The 26803-nt window shown below is 34.7% G+C and overlaps 1 protein-coding gene across 3 annotated transcripts; it reads right to left on the reverse strand.

The window, feature by feature from the left end:
• osi (electron transfer flavoprotein regulatory factor orsai) lies at window positions 1-26803 on the reverse strand. 3 transcript variants are annotated; one of them, XM_081759138.1, is made up of 3 exons: window positions 26705-26803; window positions 18350-18409; window positions 1-939 (listed from the first exon to the last, which is right to left on the reverse strand). In XM_081759138.1, the coding sequence occupies exons 2-3, from the start codon at window positions 18386-18388 to the stop codon at window positions 733-735; spliced, it is 246 nt and encodes an 81-aa protein (XP_081615264.1). In that variant the 5' UTR covers window positions 18389-18409; window positions 26705-26803; the 3' UTR covers window positions 1-732. The 3 variants fall into 3 exon arrangements, with proteins under 3 accessions (XP_081615264.1, XP_081615265.1, XP_081615263.1); XM_081759139.1 differs by having other exon boundaries at window positions 26687-26759; XM_081759137.1 differs by lacking the exon at window positions 26705-26803 and adding an exon at window positions 26534-26698.

Here is a 26803-nt window from a genome sequence, read left to right on the forward strand (position 1 = left end):
GTCAATTTTCTATGTCTTATTTATTCCCTTAATCTATTACATTCCTCTAATGAAACAGATTTCGATAAAAGATTATATGCACAGAAAAGTGACTGTGTTGTATGAGCTCAGTAGTAGACCATCTGACAAGTGAAACACAATTTTTCATGAGTCTCATGATTAATTTTTACAACATTCGAGCTCTTTGCTTAAAAAAATAAATGTATTTAGGTCGATTAACAAATAGTTACAGTGCTTTGTTTCTATACAGAACAAACTTGTGTATATAAATACAATTACTTCATAACTGACAATCTTACCTTGTACCAGGTTTTGAATTATCTACTCAAGAACAAACTTTAGTAACTATACCAATACTCCATTGTTTTTTGTGTGAAGCAACTACTTTCCTATTGATTACATATTCATGGAGATGAAAGATTTAATCTAACATCAGCTACATTTTCCATATATACACATAATCCTATCCCACAGTAAGTTTGTACAATATTACATACAATATTTTACAACTTGATTCTACATAGAAGTTTAGTAAATTCACTCCGAACATTGCCCTGAACTCTCGTTTTCAAGTCTAAACATCTATGGCTTAAAACAACATGTCCGAGTGTTTAACGTCACTTCTAAAAACATCACAAATTCGTCCAAGAAAAATTTATGTGAAGTTGAAATTGTTCCAACATGAAGCATTTAGATACGCCACATCTCGTTCAATACTGCACGACACATGAATTAGTCTGAATAATATCTCTTCTTCAGTGTCCGATACTTTTTAAGCATATAAAGTGCTTCTATTTCCTTTATAACATACTCTCCACGAGCTATGCATGTGTCAATCTGTTTTGGATCTGTCAAATCTTTGTTCTTCAAGAAAGCTCTCTTCAGACGAGTTCGAAAATAATCATACCCTTGAGGATAATCTCTGCCAAGGTATAAGAGCTGCAAAATTAGAAACAATTAGTTTGATCAGAAATATCCAACAGTGTTCGAAATAATTGCAATCATTACACAGCGACACAGTCAATTTTCTATGTCCTATTTATTCCCTTAATCTATTACATTCCTCTAATCAAACAGATTTCGATAAAAGATTTTTTGTAGAATTTCACAATGCAAACGTACTAGTCTTTGTTCCTCAAACCTTTCTTTCTACTTAGATTTAAGATACTTTACTCGCTCTTATGCTCAAGTTAGGATGTTTGATATTTGAAAGATAAACTAGACTGCATTATTTCTGAACATTATTAAACAATTAGACCTAAAAATGCAAATTTCCTTGCAGGAGAAAGGAAGTAATAAGACAAAAGTGAGGCAGTAATTTAGCTGTAACCAGCTAAAAGAAAAGCAAAATAAAAGTTAGTTAAATGATATTGATTATTTTTTATTGGGTCATAGTTTATGGACTAGTATCTGTAATTCAGAAAACGAGATCTATGGTTAATGATTAAACTGTATGCACTAACACTGATCTTGGTGTATGGATAATAAAAGACATAACCGAGGACGAGTTGAATTTCAGTTTAGCGTCCGTTTCAGCAGCGAGGCTATGTGAGACGTGGACCTACTGATTAACGTGGAATCCGAACCACATGAGCTCCCGCCGGGAATCGAACCCGGGGTAACCGAGGACGAATAATAAATAACTTACTATTAAGCTAATGACCGATGAACATTTTATTTTAAGTTATGTTGAATAGTATTGAACTAATATTAAGAGTAAATTGTCACTTACACCTTGTAAGTCTAGTTGGACCATCCAAGTTGTTTCAAGGCAGTGGCAGTGGAAATTAAGAAGTGTACTAGGTGGAGAGAGTATTTTACATTCTTTAAACGAACAAAGAATCTCTCTTAAATAATGAATTTAAATTATACCAGGGAATAGTTTTTGACTGGGGTGGTTAAAATATTTATTAAGGCGCACAGAGTTGCAACAAACTTTCAGGTTAGATTTATTATTCAAACCAAGAATGTTAGATTGATACATTACATCTCTACACGATTGCCGGATATGCTGTGCTTTTTTCACTTTATCAATAAAAGGTACTGCCGTTAAATAGGGACATATCAAAACAAAGATAATTCAGAACTGACGAAAGTGATATTGTATCAGTTTAAAATTGGATCTTCTGACTGATTTCTGCAAATAAGGCTGGGTTGAAACAGTTTTTCAAGTCTGTTCCATTTATCTTGGCAAACTTTCCAAAGATCGTTAAATGTGTTAGCTGTCGACGCTTAAAAGTTCATTTCAACAAAAGGAATACATGGGGAATACATCAGGAGATTTCACAAGTATAACTGCAAAAGCCATATAAAAAATACATAAATTCACGTGTAAGCCACCGTTAACTTCGTCATATTATGGACGCCTTGTAGTGGTGAATGACGAAGATGTATCGCTGCCCTATAGGGATGGAATATCATGGTCGTAAAGTTACTTTAAAATGTTCATTTGATACTAAGCTGCATTGATTTCGACCTTTTAGTCCACTCTGCGTAACGTAAGTTTGCCATTATAGCAGTTACCACGAACAATCATAAAACCTGTCACACATTTACGCACCCAATCAGAACGACCTCTAGAATCACGAGGACGATATAAGATGACCCTTTTTTATTACACTTCGACAGATACGTCCATGTCTCGTCTAAAATCACTACGAACTTTCACACGGGATGGCGTCCATATAGCTTTCGATTGTTCGTCTTCTTTTACGATATGTGAGGGACGAAACATATGAACTTGAACCTGATGCTTCTTTACGAGACGTAAATTTTGCGATTTACTGTCACAGCGGAAAGCTGCACTATCCATGCTATTGTGCTTTGAGACGGTGAGTTCTCACGTGCATCAATGAGCGTACTTTCTGCAGAAAATCCAGGATACGCTTGGGCCTCTAATATCTACGATGCACAATTGAAGGGGCGCCTGTTTTGTTGGATATAACACGGTGTTGATCCCTTTACGAGTATTTAACATTCGCAAGCCTTTTGTCACTATTTACTTCTTTGGTATAACTAATATTGGAAAGGAAAGAAATGTAGGCCTCCCAGAAGTCCATAGTTTTCAGAGTCATATGATCTCACAGACACATAACAGCTACTCCACTGCAAATCAACACACTGTACTTTCGAATTACCTGCAATAAATTCTTGAGCGTGTTCATGCGTGCTGCTGTCTAGCGATCAAGTTAGTTATCATCCTAAAAACATCTTCTGTATTGGTGTCACCACAGGTTAAATATTCATACACTTCCAAAATCTCCTCAGTCAATACAAAGCTCCTATCCCATCTCCTCTGCCACTCTTGCCAAGACACATTACAATTGATAACAGTTACAATCTAAACTGTCAATTCGTAAATTGAATTGGAGTTTCGTCCCTTGCAGTAATAAGGCTATATAAGAAGTGGACCATAGTTTAAGGTGGATCTAAACCACCGTAATGCGTTAAATTTCAATGCTCTCCCAGCAGGACAACAGGTGCACGCGCTAGCACTAAACCAGCAGGAAGGGCTAAATAATTTGCTAGAGTTTGAACACGTATTTACGAAAGAAAAAAATGAAAGTTCTATCTCTACAGCAACATTTTTTAAGACAGTCTGAAAAAAACAAAATCAATGAAAGAAGAGAAAAAACAGATTTTCATGACATTTCCAATTCTTGAAAATATATATATATATAAAAATTGTAGATTTTCCACGATACGTAAAAGTTTTGTGAACCTAAATGACAGTTTTTAAAATAAAGTTTCAAGAAAAATATTCGGTACAAAAATTTACAATCATTTGAATAGAGAAAGTTACGTCAATCAAAACTTCATGTTAAATATATATTATACGTACAAATAATAAAATTCAAACGTGGTCGGAACATTTTCGCATCAAAATTGTGTAGAGGATATATTATGTGGCTTTGTTGGATTTTTTACAGAGAAAGAAAAAAAAAATGAAATCTTTCAGTTTTACGCCCCACAGTGCGCCGGCTAGGCTAAAGGAGACGGTGATGATGAGACATGAATGAAATGGTGGAATGAATAAAGTGGAAGGAAACGGAAGAACCCCTAGAAAACCTACCCATTTGGTGTTTGGAGAAAGAAAGAGAACAGAACACAGAGAGAGATATAAAACGACAAACAGTACATTTTGAATGGGACAAGTGACTTTCAACAATAAACATTCTAGACACACTTACAACAAGAACCTATTATTACGGAAATATATACGCACAATCCTATAATTTTTTAAAGTGACAATACGTCTCACTGCGCATTTTCAGGCAGACTCCCAAGCTGTTATTTTGCACCTACTTATAAATTAAATGTAAAGACAACTCTACTTGTCTTTATCAGTAAAAAGGTAAATAAATAAGTAACTCAATGTCTTATGGTTGTTATCCTGAGTACGTTCAAGGATATGAATGGTAGTTTCAGTAAATGATAATGGTACGAATTGGTGAATGAAAAAGTGAGGACACGGACTATCCTAAGTAAACTGAACAATAAGATATTCCCCCACCACAACCTTCCATGGGCTATGCTCGAATCAGAAAAATTTCAGGTCAGAGAGGAATAATCTACTACTGAGTTACACAGCCCCTAGCTTTAGTCTAACATACACAGAATTATAATCTACAGGATAAAGAAAGACGATCAAATACTCGCTTGATCTCATGCAAATTGACTGTTACATCAAATCGTTGCTGTTTCCTTATTTCTAACATCTCATTTCACATCTAAGAATATTATTAAATAACACATTACAAAATACGATTACTTAACTCTCTAAAAATTACACTACTAACGAAATAAATCTCATACTATTTAAATAATCTCAACTCTTCTCCATTCTGTTGCTAATTCGTTGAAAAGAGCATTATTCGTTAAATATTCGCTGATTATACTGTCAGCATTGTTGAGAAATACGTTGGAACGTTCATAAGATTTGATGGAAACCTGCGAAATATATAGGATAAGTGAAGACATTCTCATATCCTGTTAAGTTTTTCCTTATGTTCTTTTGAGGCTCTAATACTGAATTAAAAAACACTTTTCGAAAAAAAAAAAAAAAAAAATTGTTTGAAATCGAGTGAAACAAAGGCATACCTAGCATCATCCTTTCTTTTGATACTGTCAGTTCAGAAGAACGTTTTTCAGCCTATGTAACCATTCTTCTTTCCGGTGTTTAATAAAATGTTGATTTCAGTCATTTAGTCATTCTAGAAATAATTCATCTAGATGTTGACATTTATTTATTTGTGTGTGCCGAAATTGCGTATATGTACCGTACCAGACGCCTGCTGTATCGTTTCGGTGTATATTAGTGTGAAATTTAATTTCTTATAAATGGGCATGTTAAGAAAATTTAAACTGTTGTTGGTTTTAGTTTCCTTTGATACCTTGATATTAAGATTATTTGATAAGGAGTTTATACTGTTGTATATAAGTTCCAACTAAGCATCATCCCTATAGAAACAAATGTACTGTGTCATTCATAAATTAATAGTATTCTGTGTATTGTAATTCTGGAAATCTTACAATTTCGATCTGAAAATGATTTAGCTCTTCATTTGCTAAAACGAGAAGTAAGACTTTTTTTTCCATAGGCAAACCGTCAGTTTGTTTATAAAATTTATTCGAAAATTATAAAACTTTCTTCCTCAGACAGTACTCTAATAAAGTTCAGTACAGGAGTAACAGCACTTGCGCTTTTGATACGTCGTTTTGCTTGGTAATTCAGTTTATTCGGTACAAAAACAAATGTAGTGTTACCAGAATCTACTGGCTGCGTCTGCATGTCAGTGTGCGTGCGCCATTCACAGCACGACACACATCCAACTGATAATCAATTTCACACCAGACCAATTTCCATTCACTGTATATTACTTTCTTTTTAATGCTGACAGCATAGTAATGAAAATCCGATGATAAATGATCTTTTAAAGAAATTCGTTAAAAGATACGAAAAAAGAATAAGATACCATAAATATATTTTGAGTTTATTTATAATACAGCTCTTTAAGTAGCTTACATTAACAATGTATTTACTTTTTTTCTTGTCCTAGGAATACATTGTTATGTTACCATAGTGAACACTGCTTTTTTTTTTATCAATATTTACAATTGCCACGAATTTCCACTAAGTCCGCGTTTAATCTATATAAAGAATTCTTTATACTGTATCACCGCATTTCATTTTATAAAATAGCGTAAGGAACCCATAAGCTTAGCAGACTACAATGGAGCTATTATAGCGACACGCTTACAACTGGTTTCTTAGAATTGCATAAGAGACTGGGGCAACAATGCTAAATGCAGCAGTGATGTCTACACTCTACGCTGTTATTTCACGGCAATAACAACACTGAATCTTCTTCCAAACAAAGGAAACATACGAATGCATACTGGAAGTGACATCCGATGGGACAGAATCTGATCTTGTAGAAGACCTGTAAACGCTCAACTATAACGCAAAGGAGTAAGTTTCCTCAACATTTCTTATGACTTCATAGTTCCGTGACGTAATTCAGATTATCTTGCTTGTGATCCCTAACGGGGCAAACCAGTCTGATATTTGACCAGATGGAAGCCCAACATTCCTCGGACGTAACTATTGCGCCCACTCACTTGTTTCGTAAAATGTTTAACTATCGCTGGTCCATATGATACCGACTGTAGATCTTAGAATTGGCTAACCAGAATGCAATTTCAAGGCAAAGGTAATGTATGATGAACTATAACAGGCCTTGGAAGAGGCAGACCAAGATGATCTTTACCAAAATCTTAGATCTCAGAGGAATTTGGAGAAGTACATCCCAACTGCACATCTAGATTTTTGAAGAAGCTGAAGGAGCAACGAGATACATCATAATTATGAATTAATGAATCTGGCTCTTTAACAAAGCCAGGTCTGTTCTAAAGAACTTAACTATAATTATTCAGAGAGAAGTCCTAGTATGTACACACGTTGACACAATTGCAATGATCGAATTACCGTATCAAATAGGTTCAACTCATAGTTGATGTGCAAATGGAAATTCTATGAAAAATATGCACCATGAATAAATAATTTAAAAATATTATTTGGTTTACATTTTCATCTATGTGTGTACGCACTTCATATTTATCCTTGTATTTACTATATAGCTGCTAAAAAATTAAAATAAGAAGAAAGAGGAGACAAAATTAGAGGTAGGCAATGCTGCCATTCCGTTCATATCACAAACATCGCAATACTGAACTGATGATCCTAGAGCATAGCAACAATCTTAAGATTTTGTTTTGATTATACTGAGATTAACATTTGAACAACTACTTCTTGTAAATCACAAAAATACAGAAAGTGGATAAGAAAGAATGTTAAAGATTTAATTTTTAATTTGTACTCAACATATCCTAGGATAAAATGAAACTATTTTACCTTGAGGTTAAAAATTTCACATTTGCCTGTTGTTTAAAACTACATTTGCTCACAAGTTTGCAGCATGAATAACGAGAACGAAAAATAGAGAGCACAAAAAATTGATTCCGACAAGAAATAAAAACGAACCTAAAGTTAAAATAGTTTCATTTTATATTAGAATAAGAAAGAATTTCTAGCTCTAACGCATTCGTTCTTCTTTTATAAACACAATATATCTGATGACAACATGAGATAGTGGCTGATAAACGTTAATCCAATTGAGGGAAAACAGTTACAGCACTCAAAGTAAGTTCTTCAAAAAGTGGCCAAGAATTCCATAGAGATCGTATACAGATATGTTATTCACGAAGAAATGATCATAAAAGTTCATAATGAAATTAAAACACGACGAAAATATAAATACAAAGAATTAGCAATGCAGAATAAGGATACGTGTATTTGGAGATTGGCATATATTTTTAGCATTAATATTACATTAGACATGAATGAACATCTAAACCATACAAGGGAGCTTGTCGGAAATTATATTACCTAAATGCGATTTTCATTATAAAATAAAATAATGCCTATGCAATATCACAATATGTAATCGTGTAACATCTTGTCTAAGATGAAAGATAAATTTTAACAATCATGGATCAAAAACTCGTTCTTTCAAAATGAAAAGCCAAATGCGTGGCAAACTAAATATATAGAGCAGCACAACAACTATGAATTATTCTTAAGATTCAATCTAAATTTCTCAATACACGGTTGGGTTGGAAATTAATTTATTTATAATTTCACGTGACATGGTCCTATACTTACCATAGGAATGTGAGTGCATTCTTCATAATTATTGATTCCTTACCGTTCTTAAATATTTCAATTCGTTCCAAGTGCCAACAGAATTACTATTTATATTTCATGTTAGTTGATAGGCAATTAAACTCCTCTATCCCTTTCCCTCTTTGCACCGCTGACTTTGTGAAGGAGTGGAACTTTTTGTAAGACACTGTATATTGTAAAAATTAAATTTCCTCCCCGTTCGCTCGTACTTGATATTGGTGAGAAGACATGCTGTTCCTTTTAGCGGCTACAAATAATTACTTTTAACAATTCCTCCATATAAGAGTAAAGGATGATTTGAGGCAAACTAATCTTTAAGTAGAAGCTTTGCTTTGTTATAATTAGATATAAACTAATTATTTGCTGAGCAAAACTATATATTTTCATTAAAATTCAACACGTATTACAGTTTCGCCAACTAACTCTTTGGCTTCGTCAGACAATATCAGACAGAAAATATTGTCTGATGAAGCCAAAGAGCTAATTGGCGAAACTGTAACACGTGTAGAATTTTAATGAAAATATATAGTTTTGCTCAGCAAATAACTAGTTTATATTTAAACTAATCCTGTCGAGATTCCTACCTTTGTTTAAAGAAGGTTGTCCTCTATGTGACTGGATTATTGATTACCTGAAGTATTGAAGTTGCAAACTATCGTGTGAATGCAGCACGTATAAATATTATATTCAGTGTCGCCTTTATTAGAGGATCGGAGAGGAATTAATCCACCAATATTTAAAGTCTCACCATTATCATGTTAGAGCACCCTGATATTCTACCCATACATACTGTATTTGCTTTTGGTTCGCATATTAACCCTTTAATGAACGAATTAATTTGGTTGTGTTGATTTTTCTCTGTGTATTACGTAGGAAAATGAAAGTAACGTAATTTCTTGTGAACTTTTACTTGTGCTAGAAATCTGTCTTACCCCAACCTTTTGCGGATGCAATTAAGTTATTTACCAGGGAACAAGTTTTTCCTACTATATCTAACTATTGTATCAATTAACAGGTTTGATACCATTTGGCATCATAGTGTGACTTTTGTGAAAACCAGGTTTGTTTCATATAGTATATTTACTTGTAAGAAAGAAAAAGAGAGAAAGAGAGAGATTTGTGAAACATTTGTAATGCTCGGCACCGCTCCATATTTTGACACATCTGACTTTTATTTTATATAGACCAAGGAGTTATGTTTAGCCCTAAAACTGAGTCGCCACCACGTTTATGCAAAACGTAGAAAATCGGATTTAGATCCAGATTCTTGATTTCGGAAGTAAGTGAAACCATGAAGATTTATTTGATCACATTGCACGGTGCGAGATGAAAAAGAAACCGTGACTCACTGAGTGAATGTATGAAAATCTCTTCAAGTAAATTTCGGATTTCAATAACATAATTTAAATAGATAACAACTAATTTGAAGACAAACAAATAATACTGTTTTGAAGTAGCTTGTTTATAGCATATCTTCATAAGGAACAGATTATAAATAGGAGTTCAAGTAGTTAATATTGGGCATGCCACTCATGACAACTTTCTTCGTCACGACCACCTTAAAATGGGTTGGTTCCGGTCACTGGAATTAATTAGTTACAGAATCTTCGCGTAAGCATTACCCATGGTCAGAGTTTATCTTATTGCAACACTGAAGTTATTCTTTATACAGTCAGCATTATCCAGAGCTCATAAATTCAACAAAGGCAAACATACATTAAATATAAATTCTACCATATATTAAACACATTATTTAGAACTCCCGTAAATACATTTATCTCCTTTAATATTCCTTTATAATTATATCTTTTATCTCTTTAAATATAGCCTTTGTATATACCATAATCGTTCTGGCATTGCTGTAACTATACGATGTCTAACTTCATGTTTCAATATGCAAACTTTATTGACTAACTCTGTTTTATCCAATGGCATAGACTACGTTTAATGCTGCGCTGATTCATATTACAGGCATCAGTTATATAACTAAAGGGTCAGTAACATAGTAGACGTTATGATTACTATAAAATCATGCCAAGGCAATAACTAATTTCAAATGATATTTGTTCCCGAAGATATTCCATTTTACAGAAAATTACTAGAATTTTGATTGTATATTTGCCGATTACACTGTAATTTCCATCAGAATATGTTTTTAAGGTGAGTTGGCGGTATGGAAGAATAAGGGCCTAAGCCCCAGAAGAAAGTATTTAATTATTCATATTTATTAATTTACTGCCACCGTTAGAAATATCCACAACACGTTCAAAACTTATATAATTACGGATTAATATATAACTTTTACCAGATGATGATTCAAACACATTAATAAGTTCTAAAATTATTATTTTCGTTAAATTTGCAGTTAAAAGAATTAACTGATTCACAATTACAATTCTTCTTTTTTTTAAATATTTCTTCTTCCTCTGATATTTAATGAATTAAATTTAGTTTTCAAAGATTAATTTCGGATACCGACCAAGAAGTAGGTTGACATATAACAAGACATATAACAAATAAAATCTACATAATAGACAAACACGAATAGAAACAAAAAAAGCAAAAGATATAAATAAGAATAATTGTGAAGCAAAAGATACAAACAAGAATAATTGTGGGGCATAACAGTTTTCCCCCTCCTTCAAGAAAAAAAATTATCAGTGATAATTTTTTTAAGTCACCTCTATAGTATATTTTTCCATTAGTTTATTTTTCTCCTCAGGTGAACATTTGAAAAGTTTCAAGTTTCGGAAGTTATGAGTTCCAATCGATTTATTGTCTAGAGTATCCAGCACTGCACAATTACGTAACACTTTAGTTACTAAATAAGGTCCCACATAGCAGTTCAAATATTTTGCCGATTCACTTTTGAACGCAGATGATAAATAGTGTGTCTTTTTCATTACTAAATCTCCAGGTTTCAGCACAATATCTTTCTCACTCGTAGCATTTGTAGATGATTTCGGCAGAACAGGGTTTCGTAAGGTTATGATCCTATCGTGTATGTCCAAAGGATATAATTCCTCCGGCCAATTATACGCTTTCTTAAATCTCTCGACAGATGAATGTCCGAGAAAGATTTCGGCAGGAATTTGTTGTGTCATGGTATTCACGGAATTATTTAAAAGATCTTGTATTGATTTCAACATCTTGCTCCATTTACTTTGTTCTTCAGCACAATATAGTCTTATAATTCGGTTAAGATCTCGATGTTTTCTTTCTATGATACCGTTTCCTCTAGGATTATACGGAGATGTTAGGCAATGCTTAATTTTACGTTCCTGGCAAAACTTTTCCCATTGCGCCGAGGTAAATTGTGCTCCTTGATCGGTTACAATGGAAGATGGGTAAGGGAATACATAAAAGTAGAATTTTTCTAACGTTAGGATTATTTCCGAGGTGTTAGCTTTACGTAGTGGATAGAAACAAACGAAGCGTGAGTATACATCGACAATGGATAAAATATATTGAAAACCATGACTGTTAGGAAGTTTACCTTCTAAGTCTAAACAAATTTTATCGTGTACATAATTTGCGTCCAGATGATATGTTTCACATTGGATTTTCCGATTCGCTGGTTTAGTTTTAGCACACTCTAAACAGTCTTGGATACAGTGTATCATGTCTTTTTTCAAAGTTTTCCAATAGAAAATTGATTTACAAAAAGCTAAACACTTCTTTTGACCAAAATGACCCTTCTGATGGAGTCGACGAACAATGTCCTTAGCCATAGTTTGGGGCACTACCAGAAGCCAACTCCCACGTTTCACGTTCTTAACGAACAGCAAGGATTTAAATAATTTAATATGTTCAGATGGTTCTGCTTTTATTTTATTCTTCAGTGAATTGCAATAATCATCTTGCATTTGCTTCCTCCTCATTTCCTCAGGATCATACAAATCAGGATCTTCTTTAAATATAAAATTACCATATAATTGGTGAATATCTTTACCCAGTTGTTTCGGGTTACGTGCGATGTCATCATTGGTAGATATATCAGGGGATACATTTCCATCGCAGCCTCCTACCCCTGTTTCCGTAGGCTGCGGCGTTAGTTTCCCGTTTGCGGATTCTGAATCGGATGTAGCGCATCAGTAGTAGATGATGACACATTAATTTTCTCCAATTCAGAATCATTAACTCTTGTATCATTGGAGTTCCCATTCTGGTTTCTACCTGTTCGGAAATTTCGTCTTCTATTCCACCAAGGCGGTGGAGGACCATACGGATTCATATACCATCCTCGATTATTTCTTCTCATATCTGGATAAGCTGGTCCGTAGTTATATCTCCATTTGTTCTTGTTAATGTTCTCAGAGGGTGATTCGTTAGCAAACGATGGCTTATTATCCGGGTTCTCTGTTTGTGATGCAGAATCCATCTTCATCCTTTTCGCATACCTTATTTGTGGGGTTCGCATATATGGCTTAGTATTCCCTAAGTATCTAGGTTTCATCGACTCATTATAATTCCACGGATCACCGTAATCTTCCATATCAGCTATCTTTAGTACCAGATCATCCACATTTCGACTAGGGTTAGCTCGAACAATTTTTGCATCTTCTGGCGGTATGTTGTCTAGAATTATTTCCATTAGTTCCTTTTCATTCCCATCCGTTATTATAGCATGATATCGTTCAACTATTGCCCATACAAAGTCCGTCAAAGAAGGATATTGGTTGCGTTCATGTCTCATATTTTGCAATCTCCGCTTTTGTACTCTCTCTAGTCTTGGGGACAAATACTGTCGTTTGAAGCTATTGACAAAATCCTGGTAGGTACGAAAATTTGGCAACACGTTCCTGAACCATGCTCCGGCTCCTTTAGTTAAACATCTTTGTGTAATTACCAGTTTTTCGTTTTCACGCAACGTGAAGAGATTCAGTGTTTGGGTGAGCTCTTATAAAAAAGCTTTTGCTGTTCCATTCGGCTGACCGTCGAATTTAGGAAAATGGCTTAAGTCATTCATTGTTATTCGTCCTATCGTTCCAAACGTTTCTGTCGGAATCGTACTAATGATTTTATTCCCCATTACTGGATTATTACGCACAGAGTTCTCTACCACGGAACATACAGGTTGAGGTGTAACTATGGAACCAATACTAGATCTGTTAGTCATCAAGGAATCATTGACATAAGTATTCTGTTGGTTACTGGTTACCGTTGTGATAGTAGTACTACATACAGTCGCAGAACTCAGTAATATAGGTACTACCGGAGAATTTTCGTGACATACTTCCTTCCCATTCATGTAAGACTGTTCTTCACACGATCTTTGATCCTTCAATTCTTCTTCTAGCTTCGTTATACGAGTTTTTACTTCGTCCTCCAGATTTTCAATTCGGCGAGTATTTGTTTCAATTTTCTGACAGTTCTCCTCTTGTCTGCTCTTAATTGTGGCTACTTCCAGACTGACGTCATCATGAACTTTGACTAATGAATCAACAGTTTTTTCAACATCTTCTAATCGTTTCTCCGTTTCTTCCTCTTTTTTCTTTATACCCACAATTTCTTTCTTCAGGTCTCCGATGGCTATATTCAAATCCTCACGTATTTCTTCCTTCAACTCCTTTCCGAACGTTTGCATATTATTAGCCAATGTTGTTATATTATTGGCAACTTCTAATCGAAACTGGGATAGTTGTTGCATAAGCAGTTTAAACATTTCTTGGTTATTTACTTCTGATGATGATGCATTCGGTTGTTCCTTGGCTTCGTGTAAAACCACTGACTCCATCAGAAGACAAATATCTTTTGTTTTGTCTGCCAGCGCCTTTTCTTCAATTTTTCCTTCTTCCTTCGAATTCTGCAATTCTTCTTGTCTAGTTTCTTCGTTTGGCACTTCTTCTTCTTTTGAATTTTGAACTTCTTCTTTCCGTTGAGCTTCTTCTTTTCCCAGCTCTCTCTCCTTTTCTTTTTCTCTGTCTTCTTCTGTAGCAATATCTTCAAAATCATCCTCACTATCTGTCGTGTTATAATTCTCACTTCCTTTCGATTGGCAGTCTTGACAGATCCATTCCGTAAAATATTCAGTACCTTGTTCTTCTGGATTTTCCATGATTCCCACACATCGCTGGTGGAACAATTTTGTGCATTTAACACAGGTAATTACTTTATCTCGTACATTGAGTTTCCTCTTGCCTCCTTTCTTTATCGTCGGAACTACTTCCCCGCAACACTTAAAAAAGTATTTTTTCAACTTCAACACTGGACATATTAATATTTATAGTTTCTAGGACCATAGCATCTTTTCTTCTTTCTCGCCACGTTCACCATATTTACTTTCTCGCATTCACAGTTAATATTTGAGAGGGAATTTCAACGAAATTCCTTCATATCTCATACATCCGCTCCAGCAATTTATTAGAATCTTCATGACGACTTGACTTCTTTATCCAATCCTGGCTGAAAGGTCGCCAAATTCTGTAATGCTCGGCACCGCTCCATATTTTGACACATCTGACTTTTATTTTATATAGACCAAGGAGTTATGTTTAGCCCTAAAACTGAGTCGCCACCACGTTTATGCAAAACGTGGAAAATCGGATTTAGATCCAGATTCTTGATTTCGGAAGTAAGTGAAACCATGAAGATTTATTTGATCACATTGCACGGTGCGAGATGAAAAAGAAACCGTGACTCACTGAGTGAATGTATGAAAATCTCTTCAAGTAAATTTCGGATTTCAATAACATAATTTAAATAGATAACAACTAATTTGAAGACAAACAAATAATACTGTTTTGAAGTAGCTTGTTTATAGCATATCTTCATAAGGAACAGATTATAAATAGGAGTTCAAGTAGTTAATATTGGGCATGCCACTCATGACAACTTTCTTCGTCACGACCACCTTAAAATGGGTTGGTTCCGGTCACTGGAATTAATTAGTTACAGAATCTTCGCGTAAGCATTACCCATGGTCAGAGTTTATCTTATTGCAACACTGAAGTTATTCTTTATACAGTCAGCATTATCCAGAGCTCATAAATTCAACAAAGGCAAACATACATTAAATATAAATTCTACCATATATTAAACACATTATTTAGAACTCACGTAAATACATTTATCTTCTTTAATATTCCTTTATAATTATACTTTTTATCTCTTTAAATATAGCCTTTGTATATACCATAATCGTTCTGGCATTGCTGTAACTATACGATGTCTAACTTCATGTTTCAATATGCAAACTTTATTGACTAACTCTGTTTTATCCAATGGCATAGACTACGTTTAATGCTGCGCTGATTCATATTACAGGTATCAGTTATATAACTAAAGGGTCAGTAACATAGTAGACGTTATGATTACTATAAAATCATGCCAAGGCAATAACTAATTTCAAATGATATTTGTTCCCGAAGATATTCCATTTTACAGAAAATTACTAGAATTTTGATTGTATATTTGCCGATTACACTGTAATTTCCATCAGAATATGTTTTTAAGGTGAGTTGGCGGTATGGAAGAATAAGGGCCTAAGCCCCAGAAGAAAGTATTTAATTATTCATATTTATTAATTTACTGCCACCGTTAGAAATATCCACAACACGTTCAAAACTTATATAATTACGGATTAATATATAACTTTTACCAGATGATGATTCAAACACATTAATAAGTTCTAAAATTATTATTTTCGTTAAATTTGCAGTTAAAAGAATTAACTGATTCACAATTACAATTCTTCTTTTTTTTAAAAAATATTTCTTCTTCCTTTGATATTTAATGAATTAAATTTAGTTTTTAAAGATTAATTTCGGATACCGACCAAGAAGTAGGTTGACATATAACAAGACATATAACAAATAAAATCTACATAATAGACAAACACGAATAGAAACAAAAAAAGCAAAAGATACAAATAAACAAACAACAAGAAAAGCAAAAGATATAAACAAGAATAATTGTGAAGCAAAAGATACAAACAAGAATAATTGTGGGGCATAACACATTTTACACGTAACAAACACGCATGCTTTTTTTTTTCTTATCTATGTATTCTCTGACGCTCTCGTTCAGACCTCTCCTATTAGCTTGATGCCGTATAAAATCAGAGTGCACCATTCGTTAATTATACACACTTAAAGAATATTGTTATTGTTCGTATTATTATTAATTAACTATAATGCTAATTGGGATCAAGGTGCAATTTAGGGTTAAATGAGATTACCCTAACACGTCTGGTCTCTTATCAGGTCTAGGTCTAAAACTTCTAACACAACTCCTGTGATGTACAGTGGTGACTCAAGTGCAGAAGGTGATAAAAGAACAGAAATTTTTAATGAATTATCTTGTAATAAATTCCCTAATGTAAGTACACCATCCACCCCCACTCCCCCGTTCAGGCTGTTTGCCCATTCACGTTATCTAACATATCTACCACTCCTTCAGAGGTTGAGTCATTCTTATTGTCTCTTCCACCCAAGAGAGCCTCAGGCGCTGCCAATAAGCTCGATCTTTCTGCGTTTCACATCATTTATTATTTCTTTTCCACTTTCACTCATTTTTAACAGGAGGATATGCTTCACTGAAGGATATTTTCTAATCTCATGGAAAACGGCCCGTGTCTTCCCCATCTATAAATTCGGACCGGAAGATCACGTGTCATTCTATAGGTCCATTACGCTTCTTTCAAACATATCCACGTCTGCGAGAAAATGATCAAAGACAGACTTTTCAAATTTACCTCTCCCTATATTAACATAGTCCAACACGGTTTCGTGTCCAATAGCTCTTGTCTTACTAACCTAAGTATCATGCTTAATCATACAATAAATAGTGTCTCCAACAATGCACAACTAGATACCATCTATCTCGATTTATCTAAAGCCTTCGATTCCATTGACCATCCCTATCTAGTTCACAAAATCTGTAATAGATTGGGTACTCATGGGACACTCTTATCCTTATTGACTAGCTTCCTACAAGATCGCACCCAGACAGTCGTCTTGGCGGGATCAATTTCTAACCCGCTGCCTGTAACATCCGGACTAGCACAGAGAAATGTACTTGGACCACTCTTATTCATATTATACATGGATGACCTGGCTAATGGCTTCAACTCAACTTCCAGCAGAATCTTATTATTTACAGACGACTGTAAAATCTTCAGGGAAGTAAACAGTAGAAAGACTTCGACCTATTTAAGACATAGATATTTTTTTCTCTTGGTGTACAACATGGCTCTTAAAAGTAAACCCCGATAAGAGTAATCCATAACATTTTCCCTAAAGAAAAATATTGCGCACACCTCATACGACATAAATGGTTCGCCCACCACGAGAGTCATTAGTTATAAAACTTTCGGAGTTACTTTTGACACAAAACTAAATTTTTCAGAACATATTAACACTATTGCTAAACAATTGATGCGTCTTCTAGGATTCCTGTACAGGTTAACAGAAATACTGAACCTCTTCCTTAGCAACGTCCTACAAGGCAATAATTCCTTCTAAAATGGAATATTGTTCACCTATCAGCACCTACAAACCTATCTCGGTCAAACACAGTTCTAAACTTCTTCCTGGCAATAGTACGTTTCAGAGTATCTTGCACACGTACGGTGACAAAACACGAACTGTTAGGAACATTGAACATTCAACTACCTGACACTTGTCATAAAATCACTGATCTCAAATATCTGTACAAACTCACACATGGCCACCTCAGATACGAAACGCTACTCTCAGAATTGTATTTCCGAACACTGGAATTATATTCGTAAATTAATTAATTAATTAATACAGATTAATGTATTAATTTTTTTAATGTGGTGTTATTTGATAGTTATTCGTTATACTTTTCTAGTGTTTTCTCTTTATACGTGATACCATAAATTTTAAACCTCTGTGTGCGGGGATACATGGTGGTAAGAGGAATACTAGTCTTTAACCTTATCAGATCCCGTGAGAGTGCGTGATGGGGGAGAAAGTTTATTTCGCTCTCATATCAGGTTACGTGTTATGAGTATGATGTAAATAAGCGGAAATCTCTCGTCTATAATACTTTAGTTACACAATTTAACTGTGAAGGTTTGAATGAGCAAGTGAACAGAAATATAAACAAATCATTTTTTTTAAAAAAATACATACGTACCTTTTTATATAAATCAATAACCCTTGATCTTTGGCTCATCTTGACAAGAATCGCATTATTCTGCAAAAATAGGATTTAATTAAAGTAACAAGCGAACACTATGGAGTATAATAAATCCTATAAGTCATATTTAAGAAAAAAACATGACAATTATTTTTCTTCTTCCTTCTTCAGAATTTCTTTTACTTGACGCATATATCTCATGCTTTGGTACTTATTCAGCAGTGTTACGATACAGTATGGACAGAAACGCACAAATAGAAAGAAAGGAGTTTTGAACTGCAATTTCACATAAATTACGTAAATTTACTAACAAAGATGGACAGTCAGATTTCTTGAACAGGTTCTGAAGCTTAATAATAATAATACCTGGAACACATGAGCCTGACTTAAATAAATCGCTTTCTTGCAACCGAAGGTATAGATTCACCCTATTTCATGAAAACCTTTTTCTATAAGGGATTTGTAATCACGAACTATTCGCTCTAGGGCAGCGTTTCTAAAATATTTTTCAGGTTGGGACCACTTTTAATGGTCAGAATGTCTTACGGTACCTTACTCTTGTCCCCTTCGAAAGTTGTTTTTTTTTTTTTTTTTTTTTTTTTGGTAGTACCAAAATTAGATCTTATTTTGAATCAAATCTTATTCTCGTTTTAAATGATAATAAGATAAAGATGAGAAAGGCAGTACTAAATTTACTTGCAAATATAAAAAATTAGATCACGATGTAAACTCTGTTATACAATCATATCTGTGAATTTGTCTTATGCGCTTATAACAGCTTTACTTACATAATTGAACTCATTACGAAAAGCTGGTACAGACATACTTATTTCTTTCTAAATTCCGAAATTTATTCTAGAACTTCTGGAACCCGACTTTGAATACTTTTATTAACTGCACGCGGCTTTACGTCACGTCCACCAGCTTTTAGATTACCAGCCTCAGCAAAAGATCCTCATATAAAATATTAGGTAATTTTAGAATTGGGGGAGTTAAGAGAGTGGTGAGAGTTGTGGCAGTTCAGTGGATCTCAGAGGATAACCAACGTAAAACTCTATGTCCATTGTCATCATGGACATAACCTAAGTCCTATACTCTTCGTTTATCTAACATCAATTTAAACAGTATTCACCCTAAGTTTAACGACGCCGAAACGGAGGGTGTACGGTATAATCGTTGCAGGACTAGTAAAGGAGTACTAGTCATGAACATTTCGTCTCCAAGATAAGAATCTGCCACCAATCAAGACCATATTAGGATCGGAGCTGAAGTGACAATCAAAAGCGTTGAACTGAATATTCATCATCACATGATCAGTCAGGTATGTATCAGAAAGATCTGTTTGTGCTAGGCTTTCCAAGCGCATAAGACGATTCACTAACAAACACAAATTCACATTCAAAATTAAAAATCTATTAAAACACTTTTAAGATTGATTTATGAGATCTCATTATTGTACCTCCCGCAATACACCCTCAAACTAGTACTGAGAAATAGAAATAATATCATACCTCAACAATGTCTTGTGCATTCACCAGTATAGTAATATATATATATATAATTATAATTAAAGTTTTCTTAATTTAAATTGAAACTACAAAGAGAAAATACTTTTTTAAGTAATAGAAGGCTATCAAGAGTACTATATTTTATAATGATATATCTATATGAAGTATTAGAATTCTATAATCTTTACCTCATTAAACTACAATATCTTAACTATATATAAAACTACACGAACTGACATAAATTAAAGAGGTACTTCCGGTTGTCGTGAGAAGTTGAAATTTGGCATGATTGTATCTTTTCGGGACTAATCTACAGGAAAATTCCCAAAAGCGAATATTTTTAATTTTTAGGGGGTCTAAACGGGGAATGAAGAATTTCCCCATGTTATTTAAATGGGCTTTTTTTTTTTTTTTTAAACCTACTATCTCATATTTTAGGTACTTGAAACTAGAATAAAAACTTGAAATTCGGTTTGCTTGTACGTTTTCGTTGGCATTATCTAACTAAACCAGTAAAAATAAAAATTTCCAACTTTGGAGTGGTACTATGGGTAACTGAAAAATCTTTCCCATGTTATTTATATGGGACACCTTTTATACCCTAAAATTATTGGGCACTTCCTGTAGGGCTGTAATGATTAAATTTGATGTGATTGTAGCTTTTTGGGGCTAACCGACAGAAAAATTGCCTAAGAGGGTCTAAAGGGGAGATGAAGAAATTCCCCATGTTATTTAAATTGGCCTATTTTTGGTCTTATAATCTCATATGTTAGGTACTTGGAACTGGAAACGTGAAATTCGGTACGCTTGTTCGTTTTCGTTATCGTTACCTAAGGAAATCAGTAAAAATAAAAATTTCCAACTTTAGAGTGGTTTTATGGGGAACTGAAAAATCTTTCCCATGTTATTTATATGGGACGTCTTCTACACCCCAAAATGTTTAGGCACTTCCGGCAGGATTACAATGATGAAATCAGGCATGATTCTAGCCTTCCGGGACTAACCTACAGGAAAATTGCCAAAACTGAATACTTTTATTTTTTAAGAGGTCTAAAGGGAGATGAAGGAATCCCCATGTTATTTAAATAGGCGGTTTCTTGGGATACAAAATCTTATCTTTTAGATAGTTGAAATAGGAAAAGAAACTTGAAATTCGGTAGAGTTGTGGATTTAAGAGGTGCGAGGCCGTAGGCCGAGCAAACGTGGGGGTGTGGGGGCGAAGCACTCAGCTGGGTAAATTCAGGAAATATGAAGAGCAAATGCACGAAATTCAGTGTTGATGCAAAGGCTGACGTGAGGCCGTAGGCCGAGCAAACGTGGAGGTCTGGGGGCGGAACCCCCAGCTAGCCAAAGCCAGGTATTATTTATATAATCGATACGTCTTTGAGATTTTCAACTATAGTATGCGACACTCAATTCATTTCTATCTTTTTTGGACTAACGTTCAAAGGACCACAAGAGCATACCTCGATGGTTAATAGTTTGAAAAATGTTTGTGTTCTGAACCTAATTCCTAGTACGATCCCCATTTTATCACATCCTTTTGCTAGCGATCCCCTTATAATTTCTGGTTTGTAATAAGCTTGGTGGGATTTTTAATATACCTATTACGAAGATCTCATGATAACCATCTATTTCTATAATACTAGAATCTATTTCTTGTATATAGTGGATACAGTAACTTCCCTAAACGCGAATGGATTAAAACCAAATTTGGTCAGTTCATTCATATTACAAATATCGGATCGGTCATACTGTTTCAAAATGAATACCGTTGGCCGAAGTGGTTATTCTTCCATATCTATTGAGTAATTGGTAACTGTAATGTGGATAAGAAGCTTACACTATAATGTAGAATCTCAATGAATAGATGAATGATAATGAATAGACATATAGGTTTCTCTAATATACAGTGCGATTACTGGTAAACCACAAAAGATATGAGCATGCTGTTCATGGGAAACGTGTAGAGGCGGACATATACGTATGTTATTGGCGATGCACGAGAACCTCTCCGCACTCCCCCAGCCCTCATAATTAAAAAAGTTGAAATGGGAAGATATACCTTGCGACATATCAAATGAAAGGGTGTGAAAAAAGAAACAGATTGGTAAAGTAAATATTGCAATCGGACAATTGGGTCTCCAGCAACAAAAAATGTACATGATGTGGATGAAAACGTTTCCTCATAGTATCAAGTGTCCCTATTGACACTACGAAGCGATACGAATGCGTAATGCGACTAACGTATCCAAATGCTTTAACAATTTGAGTAACCCATTGAAAGTCACTGTAAGCAAATAACTAAATGTATCAAGAGAACCGAAATATGATACTTACCATAGGCATTTTCAAGTAATTGTGTACCGAGTTTACTTCAGTTCATAACAGCTATTGAAAATGTTACCCATTCGTCTCCATTCAATAGTACAATCTATTTTCAAATTCACTCCGTACGTTTTCGAATGTGTGTCTAGGGATAGCCTGGCACTCGGTGTTTATTCTGTTTCGGAGATCCTTCAAACTTGCTGCTGGTGTCGTATACACAACCGAGATGTCCCCATAAAAAAATAAAAATAAATAAAAAAAAATAAAATAAAATAGTGGTGATAAATCGGGTGACCTGGCGGTCCATTCCATTGATCCTCTTCTACCTATCCACCTGTCAGGAAAGTTGCGATCTAGCCAATTGCGAACTATCAAAGGATAATGAGGAGGAGCGCCCTCTTGCTGAAAATGAACAAGGTGTTCATCGAACTCCAAGTGACCATCTTCATCCACACTATTTTCAACTAACTCGGTAATTAATGGATGTATGAAGTTCTCAAGTAGATGTAGATACATGTCAGCAGTTAAATTGTCAACAAGAAACAGAGGACCTACGATAGCGTTGCGAAATATTCCAGCCCATACATTGAGCTTTTCTGGAATTTGCGAATGGCCTTCAACAACAGGATGTGGATTTTTATCTGCCCAATATTGACAATTGTGTTTGTTGACAAACCCATCTAAATAAAAGGTGCATTCATCGGAAAAACAAATGTGTTTTACTAGATTGGGCGTTTGTCGTAGTAACTCAGTCATTTCCTTACAGAATTTCACTCTCTTGTCACTGTCTCTTCTTGTAGTTCATGTAAAATCTGCATTTTGTAAGGATGAAATTTATGAACCTTTAACACTTTCTGCACAGATCCTACAATCTAGTACTTGCGGCAACGTTTCGTATTGATGTTGTTGGATTAGCTATCCTAGCACTTCAATTTCAGGTAGCTCGTTAACTACTCTGTTGCCGCTCCACTTCCTGTTAGCTGCCGATCCAGTCTCGGTGAATTTAGTAACTAATTGCTGGACGTACAAGTGGATCACATTTCTATCGGGATGTTTTACATTAAAAAGTCTTGCAGTTCCGCTAGCACTCCCAGTAGATCCATAAATAAAAATAATTTCCACTCTTTCTTGTAAAGTATACACCATTTTAACAACCGTTTATAATCCTACTATTACTCACTTAAACAAACGCCATAGGTACTTCACTCCACTTTAAACACAAGACAACTTGAATACCAATCAACTAAGCCACAGTCACCATGAATGCACAACTACACTAGGCCGCAGTTACCATTCCTGAGTTCGCTGCTTGTCGAAACGGAACGCGTGTCCTATGCATGTATGTGGTAGCTTTTCTTCGTCATAACTGTTAACCTTTGGCTGTTTTCGAATACTCATCACACGTGCCTGCTGATATTACGTTTCTACAAAGTATCCAATTCATAATGGAAACTGCAATCAAAAGTGTGTATAAACAGTACATTTTCTGCCATTACTGGAGAACCAAGCGTTCTATTTCAATATTTCCTTTTCCAACCCGTTTCTTTTTCCCACGCCCTTTCATTTTATATGTCGCAAGGTATATCTTCCCATTTCAAATGTTTTAGTTGGGGGAGTGGGGGTAGGTTCGCGCGCATCGTCATCATTCCTAGGCACAATGTGGACACTTAATACTATATGGAAACGTTTTCATCCACATCATTTACATTTTTTGTTGTTGATGGAGTCCCAACTGTCCGAATGCAATATTTCCTTTACCAATCTGTTTCTTTTTTTGACACACTTTTATTTGATATGTCGCAAGGTATATCTTCCCATTCCAAATTTTTTAATTGGGGGGCTGCGGGAGTGGGGGCAAGTTCTCGCGCATCACCAATAACATACACATACGTCCCCTTTTACCTCTACACGTTTCCCATCAACAGCATGCTCATATCTCTTATGGCTCACCAGTAATCGCACTGGCTATTTTCAAATGTACACCCTGTATAGTCCTTCTAAACTAAAACTCCCAGGATCGTTCGAGAATGCGAAGTAATTGTAACGCGAAGTTGAAGTTGTCTGCAAGAATTTCCATAAGTCAGGAGGATCTATTTTTCTTTCTTTAGTCATAAAGAAGACGTGCATAGTATTATGCAATAATTACATGGATTAAAAAAAAAAAAAAAAAAAAAAAGTTTGCCAGAAGAAGCAACATTGCTAGCTGTCCAAAACTGGGATAAGAGTACACAGAGTACGCATCCATCTTTTAGTCGGACTGGTATATGTCGAGAAAGAAAGAAAGAAAAAGTGAACTCAGGATTTGCTTACCAGATCAAAAATTAAGCCCATTCAATTTTGTGCAGAATACTTTATTTATTTATTAATGTTACGACGTTATGGAATGTTCTGTTTAAGTTAGTAGTATCAACAGTTAACACCTGAAAGGTACTTTCGCGCAGTAATAAATACGGTGGAAAGTGTATTTAATAAATATGAAATTAAACGTAAATATTTTATCGCTCTTCGGGTCAAGAGGGCTTAGTGGTGGACAAATACCATGCATATTATTCTTTTTCACAGTTCTCCCGCTCCACCATTATCATCCACCTCATTATCACAGCCTCCTTTGGCTTCGGAGCATAATTATGGAACAATAAGAGTGTTTCTCGATGAGCTACTCACATAGCCGATGCTGCATAGGAATGTGACATGGGAATCTATAAATTTACCTGCCATCTGAATTTTGGTGCTATCCAAGTTTATGAGAGCACGGTTTTGTAAAATTTATGGAAGAAACACGAATTATAATTTCGAAAGAACATATGCGAAATCCGAATATATTGGATTTTATCTATAGCATACGTAAAACGAGACAATGTCTAATACAAATTGTGGACTTGTAAGCATACAAGAACGTACTGTTAAACATAGAAGAGATCACAGTGTTGTAAGTCGTGATCCTTAATGACCGAAGTATCCAAAAACTGTATGACTATTTCTAGTGGGCTGACTGAAGTAACGTGCTGTCAGTGATAACAGTGTCCGAGAATAGTGCTAAGGTATGGCGGAACTATTTGATGTCGTGTAAAAATATCAAAGAAAATTAAAACAGCAATTTGAATTATCTAAAGTGGGAAAGGATAAAACGATAGAATTTCCACGAATTCCTAATGTTCAATTCCTCTCTTCCCTAGGTTGTAGGAAAAAGAAGAACGTAATTAAATATTCCCAGGAATATGAGTTACTCAATGGTGATGTAATATGTCAAAAATGCGACGTGAAATGAAAGAAAGAAATTGGCAGTAAAAAGGTGCAAAGAAAAAAGGATTGGTGAAAGTTACAGTGGGTTTAAGTTAGTTGTGTTGTCATACATAATTTACGTGAATACCCACCACACCTTACGCGCCTACTGCCTACGGACGCATCCCCTCGCATACGTTCGGAACCCTTAGTGCGCTCTTCCCGGAAGTATTCCTGCTTTTTCGTTTCCACCTAGCACAATTTGGTTTATGTTATTAAGTTTGGTCTTGTTTTATACTCGGCCTTCTTAAAGTGAATCTCTATTCATTAATGCGAATCTTCCCTTAAGAAACATTATCTAAAGCGGTAAGAGTGTATTTCCTATTAAGAGAAATTCATATTCCATTAATATAAATATGTTCCCATAAAATTGGATAGTACGTAAATTCCTATAGCAGGCCTATACTAAATTTTAGCTAAGAGCCGCTGTAAAACGAAGGGCTAAGTTCCAGAGTTGTTTCTCCGTTTCTAGCAAATTTTTGAACATTTACTAGGAAGAAATAGATAATTTGCTCGTTTGTGTGCTTGATAATCTGTAAGGAGAATGGAAGTTGTGTTTATTTCTTCTTATAAGCAATGATAAACATGGAACTATTTGGCAAGCAAAATGAACTCTTTTTTTTTTCTATTATTACGCTTTTTTGTCGAAAACGAAGCGGATGATCAACTTCGGAATAAATGCCAGAAATAATATTGACCGACTGATTGTTGTTTTTTAAAGGTGGAGTTAATGTCAAAAGACTTGGTAGAAAACAATTATTTCTGTTTAGCTGAAGGGGGCCCAAAATGTGTAGAACCTAATATAAACAGAAAATTGCAAAATTCTAAAATTTTGATTTTTTTTAAAAAAAAGGACTCCTCAACTACACATTACTCAAAACAACTGCTAATAAACGTCTACTGAAGATACGGAAAAGTCCATCAATAACGAACTATTTAAATCGATGTATAGACTCCACACTCACTCAGACCATGACAATAATATTGTATATTAATTGCATAATACTGTATTATTTAAGATACCAAATAAATAAATTTTTTAAAAAAAAGAAATAAAACTAACCCTTGCACCGCATCTAGTTCTATCAAAATAATCGTTATAATCTTGTTATTGTTATGTCCGTAATTCTTAGTGCCAAAAAAAAATGCAAAATAATTTGTACGTCTACATATATGATAGCTTATCTGTTTCTTAGATATTATTTTCGTTATTTACCACTATTTCTCAACTCACGATTTACGCATGAAGTCCGTCTGCTGCACCCAGTGTTGCCAAAATGTTGACACAAAAGGTTGCTAAACGAGAAGTGAAATGACTCCAATTTTGGGTGAA

Source organism: Thermobia domestica, chromosome 5 (assembly GCF_964235325.1).
Source record: "Thermobia domestica chromosome 5, izTheDome1.hap1.1, whole genome shotgun sequence".
NCBI classification, from domain to species: Eukaryota; Metazoa; Arthropoda; class Insecta; order Zygentoma; family Lepismatidae; genus Thermobia; species Thermobia domestica.